Genomic DNA, 17638 nt, shown 5'->3' on the forward strand with positions numbered 1-17638 from the left:
TGTGTTTTGTAAATGACATAATAATTACCACAGCTATGAACAAATGCCATATTAGCCGTTACTCAGTGTTAAACTGAAATATGCACTTGTCTTGAACACAGGACCTTTTTTCTATGTTAGCATTTTAACACGGGTTGTTTGTACACAAGATTTTTTACCCTGTGTGAAAACAAACCAAACCATGAGGAAACCTTTAACTAAAGACCAGAGCAAACACAAAAAAAAGGTGTAGGTGCTCACTCCCTGGGTGAGCTGGACACTGCCTCAACCATGCAGCTTGATATAATAAACACTATGTAGTAATTTCACCTTTCCCAGCATCTTGCTGCTCTGGGTACCTTTCAGCTTGTCAACGAGTGCATGCTTACAGCTGTCTATAAGGATATAATGTGTATTTAAACCAGTGGTGTAAAAGTGAATTACATTCTACAACTGTAGAAGCAGTGCAGGAGCAACTCTTACATAATGCTGCTTTAATAACCAAGGTAGTGTGCTTCTTAAAACACGCTGAGGTGGTAAATAATGTTGCTTTCATTGTTAAAAGAAGCGCTTGGCTGGCTTCATATGCCACACGGAATCAAACCATGCTAACCTTCACTGCCCCAACGTAGAAGCACCCTGTGATAAAGAGCCACCTAAAACTACTCAAGCATGTTTTATTATTTTTATCATTAACAATGTTTGTCTGTTCTGTACAGCCAATTAAAGAGCAGAGCAGTTATTAATGCAAAATGCAGCTTCAATGTGAACGCGTTTGTGTGTAGTTTTCTACTTTATGTTCCCAGTAAAAATCTAAATCTAAATAAAACAAGGCAGCTGCAAAATGATGTGACTATGTGTTGTGTGGAGAGACTTAGCTAAATGGAATGAGAGGTGACAAATAAGAACCCCAACAGTTGTAAACCCGTCATGGAAGATATACAGAGCATTACCGCCTGTATTTATCTTAAGGCTGCATGTCTCCCACATAAGGTGTGGATTACGGCTTAAAACGCTGGATGTTTTGTGCGCGTGTCTGTTTGAGGTGATCCACGAGGAAGAATTATTTCTGGGTTGCAGTACAGCTGTGGCATGTTGAGCTTTCCAGCGTTGTGTAATAACTAACTGGGGCTCATCGAATAGTCCTACCCCACGCAGCCCTCCAGTAGTGTCCTTGATTCGAAATACTTAACCTGAATCTGTCCTCAAGTCTCAGAAGACGTGTCTGTGTGTGTGTGTATATGTGTGTATGTGTGTGCGCATGTGTGTGAGCCACACACAGAAAAAAAAAAGACACCTGGCACTAGCACTGACTCACGAAGAAATCATATTCCTTCCTTGAGAGAAGGATATATATTATAGATAGACAATTCTAACAGGATTTTGACTTCTCCACAGAAACAAGTCCATGCTGATACCTAGTCAAGTCAAGTGAATATAAAGAAAATACAGAATATCTGTTTAAAGAACTGATAGGATCTTTGGCACCACTTTAAAATAAGACTACCTTTATAAAGAATTTATAAATGGTTTACAATGAGTTTATCAATGGCTACTAATTAGGTTGTAAATGCCTTAAAAATCATTAATAATCAGTTGTAACACAAACGTAAAAGGGGAAACAATGACCTGTTGTTTGCCAAATAGTGAACCCACAGCATTCTATATTGTTGCTCCTTCTACGTGTGTGTTATAACTGATTATTAATGATTTTTAAGGCATTTTCTACCTAATTAGTAAGCATTAATAAACTAATTGTAAACCCTTTATAAAGGTAGTCTTATTTTAAAGTGGTACCGGATCTTTCTCCTTTTTCCTCTTTTCTCTAGTGCTTATTTTATCAGAGGGCATTAAAATGTCATATTTAATTGTATATATAAACTGGAGACATAAAATGAGTGGTGCCGAACGTAAAGCTGTCTGAGCATCACATTTCAGAGAGTTTTAATATGCAGAGATTCTTTAAATAGCATGCCAGTTAGTGCTGCACTTTATTAACTGTTAATTGTTAGTAAGCACAGAGTGACAACTGATACAAATCAATCAAACAAACATTCAGCCAGTCAGTCAGTCATTGTATTTGCTTCTTCATAGTCAGGATTGCAGTTGGTCCAGAGCCTGCCTGAAATCTTTGAGTGCATTATTATTAATGAAAAGCCCAGACACTGCTGCAAATATGAATGGTAGTTCTTGTAATGGATTTATGGATAAAAACACATGCTTCAATAATATGAGCCAATCAGGTTGATGTGTACACTGTGAAAAAAGGAAAGTTAGCATTTGTCATCCTCATATTGATATAGAGATCTGTGCAAGCGCAGTAGCCATAACAAGCTGATTTTTTTTTTGTGCATTATTGAGCCAAATGCTACAAACTATTCATGTTTTTCACGTTTTTTCATCTTTGATTTAAAATATAACATTACAAAGCAACTTACAAATAATGTTGTACATTCAGAATAGAGGACATAGAGGTCCAATGCAAAAAGAACATTTTTTGACTGGGCCTAAAGGAGGCCAAAGGAGGAGGAGGAGCAAAAAATGAGGTTAAAATTAGTTAGTTTGTTAGAGGTGTTAGGAGAGTAAGTGCTCTTTGAAGAGCTCAGTCTTTAGGATTTCTTAGTGAAGGTAGTGAAGGACCTGCACTTCACAGGGCTAATTACACTTTCTGTAACAAAATGGGTAGTTTTTCTTTTTTACAATATACTCAGATATCCATTTATTACAATAATTAATTGTTTGAATTGACCACATTACGATAAAATACTGTTTCTACATAGAAACACTATAATTATAGTACCGGCACAATGTATTTTAACATCTCACCGACATGATCCAGAGCAATTTGGTAAATTAGTAAAGTATCTTGATAAGTATTTAACAGTTTAGTAGTCTTAGATACACAGTGACATACTTACTATTTGAATACACATCATGCTGTTTTTGCTGCTTCAAATAAATAGTGGTACTTTTATACTCTGTTATGTTTACTCTGTTTTTATAATATTGTGTATCGTAAGTTATCGTAGACTCATTCTCAAGTTTTTTTAGTCATATTTCCCAGCCCTGGCTATAATAGACTATAGTAACAATTAAAAAAAGAAAAAAGGGAGTCATTTGTCTTCCCTCTCAGTCTCTAAGCTCTACAGACACTATAGAGGCACCTCTGGGAGAAGCGCTAACTCCCAGAAAATTGAAACTTGGGCAATGTGCAGGTATTTGAGAAGATAAGGACAGGAGAAGCAGGGAGGGAGGACACGTCCATTATTACACAGTTGCTGGAGCGTAAGTGCTTATCCACACTGGTGAGGTATTGGAGTCTTAAATTTTAATCTATATTCCATTGGCCATTTTTTTCCATATCTATTTTTTTTTTTTTTTTTTTTTTGAATTCCAAATGTATATTTTCCAGAGCATGGGCAGTTTATTGAAGCATTGCTATGAGGGATTCCTACCACCCCTTAGTTACATCCTTAAAATGATTCTTGAATTTAAGGGCTCTGATAAGGCTGCACTCAGGATGCTAGATTAGTTTTCACATTCATGGCTCAGTTTGCTGCAATTTATTTCCATTTCATGGACTCGTGGGCATTTGAGGTAGTTTTATATACGTTTCACCAAAAACCACTGACCTCAAAATGTCAGCGTCAATAATGGTCATTTTGAGATAATCTTCCTTTTTCTGTGTCATGACTGCTGGAGAGAAACAGGGCATCCTGACCCCAGGCTGTCTGGCACTCGTGCTCTTTGAGTCGTGTGTAAAATCTGCACGGTAAGCTGTGAAGATCTCTACGGGCGATTCTTCAAAGCAGCAGGTGATAAATGAACATTTTGAATTTTTTTCTAAGCATAAATACAAGCACTGATAGGCTTCCTAGCTACATATTTTATAGATATTAAAAATGTAACACTGAAATATTAATCACTTATACAATTATGCACCTTACAGCCACCTTACAGCCTTATCAAGCAATGCAGGTGTTCAGCAATTACAAAAACAAAACCATTCCATTATAATCAGTAAAACTGTCCAGACTAAGTAACAGAGTGGGATGTGGTGTGATGGGCAGTCATTTTTGATGGACACATTGTCACATTGTGCTTGTTCTATATCAACAAATACTGCAAGACAATCTTTAACTAAAACAGTAAAACAAGCAAAAACACTGTGAGATGGAGATGAGAGAGCTCTGTGACCCATCCTCTGATTTTTAATAGGGATATTAATCAAAATATTGGGATCATATAATTTGTTCAGCAGTAGTAGAGTTTGAGCCCTTCACTAACAACATGCAATGTTAAAAAAAAAGAACATATAAGCTCAACTGTGTGAAAAATACAATTACTATTGCATTAGCTGCTGTTAGCTGAAAGGTGTGCAGCTAATTTGCACTTGCAGTTAATCCAGCATTATATAAGATATGGTTTTGCTACAGCGCTCCCCCTACAGTTGAAGAGTATTCATCACTTTTACATCACTGCTGTAAATATATGCACTATGCACCAAAGTTACAGAGTGCAGTAGCAGCATTTCAGACCCAAAGAAACACCATTCTCTCTGCACCAAACCAGAAATGCTGTTATTTTAAGGTAAAGTGCTACTCCTGAAATTGTAACATCAGTTGATTTATCTCCTAGTATTTTTTCTTATTGTGTCGCTTTATGTGAGCATAGTCTGGTTGTGTGAGCACAGTGGCAGTTTCACTAATGTACAGTAATTCACTATCCTCTCACCAGTCACCTGTTCCTATGATTGCACTGTGTCTTGCGTAAAACACCTGGATCCTGTAAAATGTCACTGCGGAGCAGAGTTAAGAATCTGATTGGTTCCGCACACCATGTGCACGAGAAAAAATGCTCTAACTGGCAGTATTACCTTTAGCCTCACCATGCCTCTGTGACTATTTTGATTCGCTTGAAGAAAATAACTGACTTCTATTTGAAGCAAGTTTCTGCTTCCTCCGAATGGAATGGAAGGACTCACAGTGTTGCCGTATTGCATCATGTCCAGACAGTGTTACTGGCTGAGAACTCAGGCTACTAGCCGCCTAACAGCCCAAGTAATGGCACTCCTGCAAAACTGCATTTTATGTGTTTTCTGTATTGAAGTACCGAGTATTGAAAGCGAACATGTCCAAAGACAAAAAAGGACCCGATGAGAGCAGCTGCTACCTCTTGAAACTCACAGCCCAGCCAATCGCTCATTTCCTCCAAAATTAACTCAAGCACCACTCCTCACATGGCGCTCAATGTGTCAGCAACAATGGCTACCCGGGGGGAATAAGGTCCTGCGAGAGGCAGCCTTACTGGTCTTCTATTTCCTCAGCACTTCAGCACACCCCAGCCGTGAGGATTCACACGTCACTACGCCTTCTGCTCTCTACGATCAAATCCTCCTCAGTAAGGCATTTCTTACGATCAAGAGCGAGAGCGAATACTATTTTTTCCCCTGTGCTCGCTTTCAATTTCTCTCACCTGGCGATAACGAAAAGAACACAGCTCACGCCCAGGTAAGCCAGCAGGATGTAGACCCAGATGTCAGGGGTCATGGGGTTGAGGAAGGAGAAGAAGCCGCTGTTGGTGCTGTTGGACCGGCGGTACAGGATGCTGATCCCCGTGTTCATGAAGGGCTTGGAGAAGTCAATCACTCTCTCCCTGACGAAGGTGATGGTTAAAGGAGCCACAGCCAGATCTGCTCTCTGATCAGAGAGAGAGAAAGACAGAGAACAAAATTCAATTCAGTTCAGATTCAATTTCCATTACCAGTGACACTGAAAAACAAGGAACAGGAAAATGGAAAGACTTGAAAGTCTGAATCATGACATCTGTATTATAAAGCCTAGAGAAGAGTAGAGTTAGAATAAAATAGCCCGGTCTAATTATGATCTCTTTGTAATGAAACATGCAGTTTGTAGCTGTTTTAGAAGATCTAGAAGAACTATATACTGACAAAAGCATTATTTACTATAAATATTATACAGTCTAGAGTTGTTATAATAATATAGAACATTATTATTTTGACTTATTTTACAATACAATTTCATTCAAATCTTACACCCCACCTAATGTCTATTTTCACACCTTATGAATATATCTATATGATGTGTGTGGTGGTCTCGAAGTGCCCAAAACGCACCCATGATTAATTAAGAGAATTAGTACATGCCTTTTGCTTTCAAGCTGCGCAATGCATACTAAACACACACTGACAGGCCCTAAACCAAGCTGTGCAGTGTACAGTTGACGGCTCACCTATAGATCACTAAAATAGGGTCATATACAGAAAACTACAACAACAATTTAGAGAAGGTTGGGACAACTTGGAAAGCACACATAAAACTGAAGTAGAAAAAAAAGATATAAGCATGGTTGAGAGAGTGTATAGGCCAAAATGTATAATGCTCCAAACTGCTTGGAATGAATAGTTTTACATTAATTTTCATTGATCCGCACCTGGACAGTGACAGTATGCAGATGTGCGGCATATCAGAGCTTTCTGGTGGCACTGTATTGTCTAGATCTGTTAAAAAGAAAGGAGACCCACAGTGAAAGAGCAGTTGGGAGCTGTGTGTGTGTGTGTGTGTGTGTGTGTGTGTGTGTGTGTGTGTGTGTGTGTGTGTGTGTACAAACAGACAACTGGCCATGTCACGCTGCCCATGAACAAACCCCCAGCAAATTTGTGCCACAGGCACTCAAAGTCCGTTTTTTTGCCAAGGTGATTCAACTGTTGACTGGAATGGCCTAGTTTCCTCACTGCAACTATTGCTTTTTCCTCCCCTCTGTCTATAAATTGCAGGCGAAGGGAAGTGTTCAGTGGCACGTGTCTGGCTGCATATTTAGAAGGTCACCATTTACATCACCTCGCCCTGCTTCCTCCTCTCCAGGGTTGGACAGGAGGTTAATGAAACCAGCTGCTTGGCTCACGCATGGCTGCTTCCTTCCCCCTAACATGATGGAATCACAAAGGAGTTCAGAGCTCCTTCTCCTGCTGCACGGAGAAAGGGATGCAACACTTGCTCTTACAAAACATCCCAAAAATGAAACATTTTTATTACAATGAACTCCTTTTCTTCAGCCATGGCGGCAAAACTACAGCTGCTCTTTCTTGACATTCTTTGACATTTCATTTTACCACCATGGCCTCACACGGACTCTGCAGAATGACTGTATTTTTGTCTCTGTGCTGTTATCCCTTTGTCCAAGCGAGAGATGGCTAATCTCAGATGAGCTGACTGGGTTCACCATTAAGAGATGCATCTTTTGATTTTAAAACAGCTCAAAATTAGAGAAAATTAGTCGCATTTGAACTGGAATTGATTGTTTTTGCCAATATACACTCAATGTCAAAAAACTGCAACTAAAAGGAAACAACTGACAGAAATGAAACTTGGCGGGGAAACTACTCAGACCGTCACTGTTAATTGAGACTACTTATGAAAGTACAGCTCAACTAATTATTGATTGACACAGGTTAAGACATTATTAGTGATTACAATTTTTTTAGCTAATGTTCCGATTAGGTGTGTGCCATATTGTATCGTACGCGCCAATATTGTTGAATATCGTGAGCAATGATATACACTGAAATATCGTGCCACATTGTTTTTAGCAAAAGAAAAAATCACACTGTTCTCATTTCCCATTGTACATCTACTAAAGACAGATTATATCTATCTGGTTTCATTCTTTTTAATTTAATCCTGGATATATGGAGATATATATATAGAGTGCATTATTAGTATCATGGCATTCTGGATCATTGACTTCTGTGACATATCTGGTAAAATTCTTGTATTTTTTTAACATCTCATTTAGGAGTGTGCCATATCATATTGTATGCAATAATTGTATTCAAATTGTCTTGCAGTAGTGTATTCTTTATTTATTTATAATTTTTTATAATTTAAAATATTGCTGTGAGTATTGTTATCACGAAAATACCATGAAACACTGTTGTTATTTTAGGGCCATATTATCCACCGCCCATATAGTTCTGATTCATTATTATTTACAACATTCCTAAGCTTTAAAATTTAGTAATGTTTTAATAGTAAGTCTAGTATCAATTAATACAAAGTTGAGACATTATTTTATGATTGTCATAAGTACTGATAATTTTGACCTTTATTGTAAAGTGTTTCCACAAACGCTTCAGATTTCTTCAGTGAGACCGCTCTTAATGTTCACCTAACAAAGATAGTTCAACCACCCGACTCGTCCATAGCAGACATACAGTATCACTAGGCTTTAACTCAATCCATATGGAGCACGAGTGTGATCAGAAGCAGCCCTGTGGTGATTGTCAGGTAGGAATAGAATGGCGTAAAAGCTGCATGCAGTGGCCTGGATTACCAAAGTCCACATTTACCGCTGCGATGGCTAAATACCGGACAACCAGCCAAAGAAAGCGACAGAACAGGAGACAATTACAGGTAGAAAGTGAGAGAGAAAAAGGTAGGAGAGAAAGACAGATAGATAAAATGCCAGTCTAACAGTGAAGCTGCTGAGATCTCATTAAATATTTACATAAAGTACACAAGGATTTCCCTTTCTTCCCGTTGGCCTACTGCGCATATTCATCCAACCTGCCGTTCAAGCAGCTGACTGACCCGCAGGTTTCCCCTGCCATCTCTTGTGAACTTTTAACACTGTTACTGACGACGGTGACCACACTGTGTGTGCCGTCACATATGACCAATCTCAGCATCTTCGGCAAAATTCGGCATCTTCATTAGAAATGTAAAATTAATTGTTATATACATTCAAAGTGCAGCCGTGCTTACCCCACTTCACCTGCTGTTCCACAATCCATTAGCACGATGCCATTAGAGTAATAAAAATGTCAATACTATCATTAATAATCCTTAAGAACAATGTTTGGCTAACATCTGACTAGATGAAGAAGATGAGTGCATGGCTGGAGATTGCAAATAACATGACTTTTCATTACAGCATGCTCCAAAAGAGGACCCAGCGTCTATATACAGAATATACCCTGAGACAATGAGATTATGCTGGTGTGTAACCTTCCAGCACAAAGATTAATTGCCACAACACTAACAAATGATGTGCTATGCCAGCTATTAATACTGGTATGGCGGCATGATTAATGGGATCATCTATTGTAACTAAATCAACTTTAACAAGGCCTGACGCACCACTTAGTGCCTTGCCCACCATGCCCTTTGGCTTTGCAGTGGGCTTTCAAAAATGTGCTGGAGAAAAATAATGCATTACAAAACAGCCCTTTTACATTAAACTGTGCCTCAATCGCATATTACTTATTAAAACTACAAAATATAGACTATACATTAATCCTAATAGTGTGTTCAACGAGTTCACAAAATATTGATCCAAGGCAGTTTGAATGTGTCATAGTTGTTAGAGTCACAAGGAGTAATGTAACTAATTCTATACCCGTTATACATCCCATCATTTTGATGGGTTCAAACAGGTTCAAACTGACAGAAAAGCTACAGTAACCTAGACAACACAATGCACAACATGTAAAAACTTCATGCAGGTAGGCCACAACAGCAGTAGACCATGTCAGATGTCACATCTGTCAGGCAAGAACAGAAAGCTGAGGCTGCAGTAAACCCAGACTCAGGAAACCTCAACATTTAAAGAATATTGAAGGACAAATATTGCCTGGATCTCAGTTTCTGCTGAGGCACAAAGATAGTTGTGTCTTAATTTGGTGTAATTGTGTTTATTAATGTTTTCTTCATAAACCTTTGCATTTAAATAGCAATCACTTTTTTAATGCCAAAGTCTGTTTTAGTGATTATTGCTGACCATGTGCCTCCCTTCATGGCCACATCATGGTTAACACAGCATGGCACAAAGCAAAAGTGGTTTTAATGTGGTTTAATAAACAAATAGTTAAGTGTTTCTCAGTGGCCTTTTCAGACACAAGATTTGAATTAAACAGAATATATTTGCGATGCGGTTGAAAGGGTAATTCACAGCAGGAAAACGCTTCTAACAAATCCAGAGGAATTATGTGATGCAATCTCGTTGACATGGATAAGAATCTCAGACAATCTGATGCAATGTGTGAATGTGAATATGCAGCCAATTCACAAAACAATTATGATTATGAAGTAGGATGTAACTGTCATATTTTAAAATATTTACATATTTCCATCAATATCTTTTATGTATGCATGCAGGGGAAAGCCTGTGTCTTTAAAGCTCATTTAGATCAATGATTAGTAAGCTATGATTTTCTGTATGTTTATGTTATTTATATAGTCCTTAAAGAGTTAAAACCTCTCTATAGCCAAATGGGATGTCAGTCACATACACTAAATGACTGTGATTCAATATTATATATATAGCTCTGGAATAGATATTTATATATATATGAGTAAAATTAACATTGTTGTTTTAACTACTGATAGCATTTTTTCCCCAAATTCCAAATAAAAATATTGTCATTTACAGAACTGAAATGAGGTCTAAATAACAAAAAGGAAGCAGTGATTTCAGACCTTAAATGTTCATTTTAGACTAACAAATACCTACAAAAAGTCAAATGAGAGAAACTGATCATTTTGAAGTGGTCTATTAATTATTCCGGAGCTGTACATAATTATAATGTTTTGAAAGAATGGACAGATTCAATAACACCAATATATCAGATAAAAATAATCTCAAAGTGGATTGCTGCTTTGTTTTTATGTTTACATATTTGCACACTTGTTTGCATATTGCACTTTATGTAGTCGTGTGTAGTGCTGTGTTGCTCCATGTTGCACCGTGGTCTGGGAGGAATGTCATTTTGCTCCACTGTGTTCTTGTACTGATGAAAGGAACATAAATACTTCTTGACTTGACTTGACTTTCCTGTTGCCTCTATAAAATCCAAGAACCTTTATGTTCCTTTTAAGTCTTTAGAAAGCATGGCACACTTACTGTAGACAGAACAGGAGAAAATAAGGAAAATTCTTTAATAACTAAAGAAATGACCACAAATGGAGCTGCTAAATCTCTTTAATAATGATCATTAGTAATACTTTCCTTTTCAGAATACCAAAGAGCAATAAAAAAAATATATATGACTCAGACCTATAGTTGCTATTAGTCTATTACAGGTTAATTTAATGATACCTATGACTTTGATGTATTCTCAATCCACCTCAGAGACCAATCTAAAAAAAAACACAAAGAACTTCAGAAACGTCTGGTTGTAAATTCATTCATATGCTATGCAAGTCTCGCATGGCTTAAAAAGGTGAGAGCTACCGTGTATAATGAGAATCAGCAGAGAAATCACTTACGCCATAAATTCCTCTTCAGAGATTTGAGATTCCCCGAGTTAACGCGCATGAAAACAGTCTATCTAGCCCAGCCTCTCGTGGCAATCCGAGGTCAGCTCTCTGAGCTTGTTCCTCAGTTTGCTTTTCAGCTCTGCTGATTCCAGATCAGCTTATCTATATAGACAGCAGCAAGAAAAGCACTCAGCCACAAAATAGAGCTCCTAAAAATACACACAGCACCTTCGATACCGCAGAAGCCATTTGATAAGGGCCAAGAATGCCAGAGCCAAATCCATTGCAGAGATTACGAGGATGAAGTGATTTGAGAAATGGGAATACTGGAGATAGATGGATATTTACAGAAAATTAGTGTCAGTGAAACAAAGTGATCTAGGAAATTTGTTTTGTTGCTGAAACAGGGAAAGCTTGAAAAAGCAATGTATGCACAGCAAGTATTGGATTGTTGTAAGATAATAGATTTGAAAAGACACAAGACAATAGCCAATGTTTTTGTTTTTTTTTTTCTATTTTTAGGGTTTTTTTAGGGGAAGAAAAAAAAAAAAAAAAAAAAAAATATATATATATATATATATATATATATATATATATATATATATATATTTTTTTTTTTTTTTGCAACAACAGTAATTTTCCAAAACTGTATAGTATTTTGAATAAAATAAAAATGTTTACAAAATAAGTAATGTAACTAAAAATTAAACAATTCTTTTGATTTTTGATTTTTTTTTTTTTTTGCACAAACAAACAAAAAAAAAAAAAAACAACAGACACAAACTGCAAATAGCAATAAAATACAGTGCAGGTAGAGGCAAAAACCTAACATGGGCTTTACACAAAAAAATACAATTATAGCTTCACAGTAAATAGACTATAAATAGACTATTTTAAGGTGGAATACTATTTAAGCTATTATCACAATAATGATGTTTTGTCATCATTTCCAAAAAAAGATTTGCTGATATTTTTAACACTACTTTTGCCAGGGTACCATTGTCATCTGTGCAATAAATACAAATACATTATTATTTGTAATTTTTACATTGTACGTGTGCTTCTTCGTTCCTTTACCTCTCATCAGCTTCATTTGTGAGGAACTGCAGCATCTAGCTGAAGTCTAAATAAAAACCTCACATTTGACACAAACACACACCTCTACTTGACTGCACCTGCCATAATCTCTTTGTTCTGCTCAAGGTGACTGTTATCGTAGCGAATCTGGCCGAAGCGCAGGGGAAGATTAAGTGCTGCTGCAGTAGCTCACCTCTCGCAGCCCTTCCAGCACCTTGCCATTGACTCCCACCATATGACTTCTTCCACTAAATGCCACTTAAGCTATTACAACTTCTCAGCCAGCCCCAGCGCTGATCTGGGAGGGTGACAGAAAGGGGAAGGGGAGTGGGATGAGCGCCACTTTGCAAATGCCAGCACAGCAGTGCCATGCCAGTGTCCAGTGCAGAGGCCCTCGGGTCTGCAGCACAGGGACAGCGGGTGATCCTGGGGAAAAGGGAGCGGAGGTGATGGGGGGGGCTTGAGCCCCGACATTGCTTCTGCTGGCTCAGTTGAGTAGTATTTGCTGTGGCAGCACTGGCTGCTATCCTGCCCAGGAGTATCAGTGTGTCTGCGAGTGTTTCTTCACCTTTGCGACTTTACAGTTTCAGAAGTGGAATCTGGACTGAAATAGATGATGGCACGAAATGCCCTTAACCCCTAGAAAGTGAGACTTGTTACTGCCATGGTGCCATACCACGCAATATTGATGAAATTCATAGGGTTACAAAGGTTATTTCCTTTATAGTGTATATAGTAAGAATTAGTGTATGAAGTTCTGATGTTACTCTATGAATTAGGAATATAAAATATAGAAAATGTGCAGTAACGCTGTTGAATGTCAGGTTATATTGATGCAATATGCAAAATGCTTAAAAAATGTAATGCTAAAGTATATAAAAAAATTATACAGGCTTGCTGTAGTAGGGCTCTAGTCTTGCCACTATGATCAGGAGATTATTGTTCCGAATCCCAGTGATGCAGCTTACCATCAGCTGCCAGAGCCCTGAGAGAGCACACTATCTCTGGGTGGCTAGATGGCACTCTTTCCTCTCATCACTCCAAAGGGTGATGTCAGTCAGCACAAGGCATCTGTAAGCTGATGTATCAGAACTGAGTCGATGCTACTTGGCAATGCTACATCAGCAGCAGTTGGCAAAGAGGCGGAGTCTGATTTCACATGTGTCGGAGGAGGCATGTGCAAGTCTTTACCCTCCTGGTGTTAAGGCATCACTAGTGATGGGGGATAGACAGCTGACTAGAAGCTGAATGGGTGGGACAATTGGCCTAGCTAAATTGGGAGAAAAACTGGAGAAAATTCTGGAAAAAAAAACAAAAAAAAGTTGTAATACATCAATCGAAAAACACGTATTATTATTTGAAATGTGGAAGGTTATAGTCATGTACATGTGCCATTTACAAGACTTATGAAACTAAGTTTAAACAAAGTCTGTATGTATATTAAGCATTTATTGAGTTAGTAGAACTCATAATAATGCAGTGCTTTACTTAGTTTAAGCTTCTTGGTTGATTTTTGGCACTTGGCTCGATTGCACTCATTTTTCCAAGTGCCCCAAGACCCTAACCAAGTGCATATTGCAATTTGAGTTTGCTGTTATTTAAGGCATTATCAGAGCTCTTTTTATGTGTTTATTTAAAAAAAAAAAAAAACTTTATCGTGATAACAAATGATTAATCATACGGCCCTACTTAATGTTAAATAAGGGCAACTATCAAATGTATTTGAGCTGGAACTTCTTTAACAAACCAATATTTTATGAACTACAATAACTTTTCATCAAACTGAAATCATACTAAAACACCTGTTATTTTATTAATGACCACAAAATATGGTATTTAATGACTTAATCCAAAAGCAAAAAAATTTAGACATAAAATATAATTTAATTTAATTTGTTACTAGACAACAGCAAGAAGATCTGCAAAACAAAAGTCTGGGCAATACTGAGTAACACCAACCCTCTGGTAAAGTATCATAGCTTTTTGCTGCTAGCTAAGTATAGGGCTTTCAGTTCATAGTTTGGGGATTTTCATATGCTCTCCCGTGCTAAAGGCTTCTAGCTCTGTGAAATCATTGCGCTGTCTTGCATACACTGCTTGAGGTCTATTCACAAAATTTCCATCATGTTTATTTCAGGGAACTGTGAGAAATGCGTAACCTTCAGCTTGATACTCTCGAGGTATTTCACTGTGGATTTAAGATCATTTTCTGAAGAAATGTTTGTATAGATTTTGCAGAGATTTTGAGATGCTTGCTTGCAGAATTTGCTAATATTTGATTGAATGTTTTTGCCTCTTTACCAACACCTTTGTTATTATACCACTGGCTGCAAACCTGAAGCATGACTGATTCACCATCTTGTATTCTTTAAATTCAGCAAAAGACATCAGACTTTATTTTTTTATTATTTTCTGATATTTTCTTCCACAAATGTCATATTTATACTGTGTATTTGTGTCTGCTATATTTTCCCAAAGACCTCTTTTGGTAAATTAAAGGTATTTATTTACCTATGTTGGCGATCCTAATTATATTATATTATGGTGTTCAGCTTGACCCACACTGTTTCTGATAAAAGCCATTCTCTTAATTTCATTACAAACTAAGCTTTTATATCTTTATATAGTCTGAATTTTAAGAGTGCTAGGCAGCTGCTTATAGGACCGCATGACTGCTGATTGTCGGGACAATGTTTATGTCGTTTATTTTGTGAGTCCAGGTATTTATAAAGCTTTGCAATTTGCATCACCCTGCCTTTTCATCAATTTCAACAATGCCTGACAACAAGCCATTGCCCAGACAAGCTAATTAAGGTTCGAGATCTTGGTTAAACGTTATCTATTAGCTTAAATCTCTACAGGCATCCAAATTATTGTATGTCTCTCCTGTCCTTTTTTCCCCCCAATAAAAATAAATAGCTGTTAAATAACACATGAATAATGCACTTATCTCGTTAAAAAATAAGAAAAAATATTGTTTTAGCTTAGCTTTACCATAAACTTGCATAATGATACTGTATACTAAATAGACTGTAATAGACTTAGTAAAACCCAAATCATGTTGACAGGATGCACACACACACACACACCTCTTTGAATGTAATATCCATTATTATTTGTTTGTTCTTATCATTGCTGATATAAGTATCGGTAGTACCCTAAATCATATTATTTTTCTATAACTGTGGCAAGTTATAGAAAACAGCGACAAAAGTAAATAAAGCAGAAGGTCATAACTCGTGTTATCAGCTGACATGAATTCACTGGAGCGTGTTAATAGTTGTAGGATGGGTTATTTTATAGCAGTGCTAGTGGTGTGGTGCTAAAGTGCAAAGCTGCTGCAGTGATTGTCACCCTATACTTACATGCTCCATAAGCTCCCTTATAATTCCATTCCACTGGCCCTTGTCATCCTGGAATCCGTACTTCCCATCAGGCACCAGGCGGATCTCGTAGGCAAAGCCCAGGATGCTGGCCAGCTCCTTCAGCAGGTCAATGCAGAAGCCCTCAAAGCGGTCGTTGCCAACAAGCGCCTTGTCAGACTTCTTAAGCATGACATATGGCTCCTCCTGCTCAGACACAAAACATCAAATGAAAAGCAGTGGTGAGGTCAGCGGTTTCTGCTATTCCCCTGCACACAGTCCTAATTGAGAGGAATTGAGGGAATTGAGGCTGAGTGCTTTAACAGATCGCTACAGCACAGTCTGAGCCAATATATATTTACATAGCCACATTCAGCACTGTTCACTGCGGCTTCGTCATGCTGATATTAATTAGTAGTTTCTAAAAATGTGCTCTGCCAGCTACTACTATTCATTTTAAGTACTGTTTATACAGAGCAATGTACACACACACACACACCACCATATTTTCACTTATCCATGCACAAAAAAAATAACCTCATAACCTCAATAATCTTTTTTTTTTTTTTGCTGATATTTATATTTCTGGTCTCAATATTTGTATTATCAAGAAGAGCCCATTAACATGAGTACGGGGGATATTTTAATAAAATATAATATTCCAATTACAGTGTCAAAACATTATTAACACTCAAATATATAGTGTTCTGTAATGTATATATGTACTTTTACTATTTTGCCATTATATTACCTTTAAAATAGTGGAATGAATGGTGTTAATATATAATTAATATATTAATATAATATAATAATATATATCCTCCAAAAAAATAGTTATTGTGACAGACTTAATATTCACTGCACACACATTTATTTTCCAAAATGGCAACTATACAGGAGAAAAAGTTAATAATGAAGGTCAATTTAAAAACATATTAATTTCAAAACCTTCTGGAGCATTTCTTTTCGTTCACAATTTTCAAACAACAGGAAAAGCAACTACCAGTATTAATTACATCAAAAAGTAAGAAGCATCAAAAATAGAGATTCAAACTCCCTCAAATCCAACCCTGCCCTCACATATCTGAACCCCATTTCAGTCTCACAGAGCTCTGAAAGAATGGCATGCTCTTTACAGGCTGGGTGCAGATTTTTCCTCCCCCTGCGCCATGCATCATTTTTCCGCTGCATTTTACATGGGCTTTGCGATTTGTTGTAACTGACGATGCGCAGCCCACTGCTGTTCTGAAACTCTCAGTGATCTGATCGATTCCTGCTCTTAGTTTTTTCTCTGGGTTTACTGTGACCATAATCTAGCTTTTATAGCATTTCACACTCCAACAGCAAGAAAAAAAAATCCAGATGTTGCCAAGCAGAAAGAGGACAGCTACACTCCGTCACCGCAGAAGAGGAGCGATGCTTCAGACATGTGTAATGATGCTCAGGCTGAATTTCAAAATCGATTTCACTGCTGTTCTCCGTCCCGTCCAGTTGCCTTGATAATAAATGCCTTGGAGCTCTGCCATTTGCATGCTTCTATCAGTGGAACGACTGCCACTAATTCATCAGTGGCACACATACTGTATGAATATAAAAGAGACATACTGGCCTGAAGCACACAGTAAGCCGGGATAATATTTTCAGCTACAATTTACTCAGTGTCGGCGCAAAAACACCTCTAAAAGCAACATAAAAACAGAAGACTTAAGTATGTAAAATGTCAAAGGCAATAACGTATAACTATAACTATATAACAAGTGAAAATAATCTGTCTCTTTTCTTTAATTTTATATATCTTGCTATTAAGAGTGTGATCTTAAGCATCAAAGCAATGCCATCAAATGTATATATAATTTAGAATGAAGCTATTAATCTAATGTTTAGTTTGAAATATTAATTAATTGATCCCCATCTTAAAAAAAAATATTCATAAGTAATATTAAA

At 37.3% G+C, this 17638-nt stretch overlaps 1 protein-coding gene across 1 annotated transcript in view; it reads right to left on the bottom strand.

Moving 5' to 3' along the window:
- The window catches only part of grik3 (glutamate ionotropic receptor kainate type subunit 3), a 170428-nt gene that overhangs the window by 22529 nt on the left and 130261 nt on the right, over window positions 1–17638 (bottom strand). The window contains exons 10-11 of the mRNA XM_049479959.1: window positions 15698–15901; window positions 5455–5678 (exon numbers count right to left, since the gene is read on the bottom strand). Of these exons, the coding sequence (XP_049335916.1) occupies window positions 5455–5678; window positions 15698–15901 (428 nt within the window). The remainder of the gene's footprint in view (window positions 1–5454; window positions 5679–15697; window positions 15902–17638) is intronic.

This window comes from Astyanax mexicanus, chromosome 6, assembly GCF_023375975.1.
Source record: "Astyanax mexicanus isolate ESR-SI-001 chromosome 6, AstMex3_surface, whole genome shotgun sequence".
Taxonomy (NCBI): Eukaryota; Metazoa; Chordata; class Actinopteri; order Characiformes; family Acestrorhamphidae; genus Astyanax; species Astyanax mexicanus.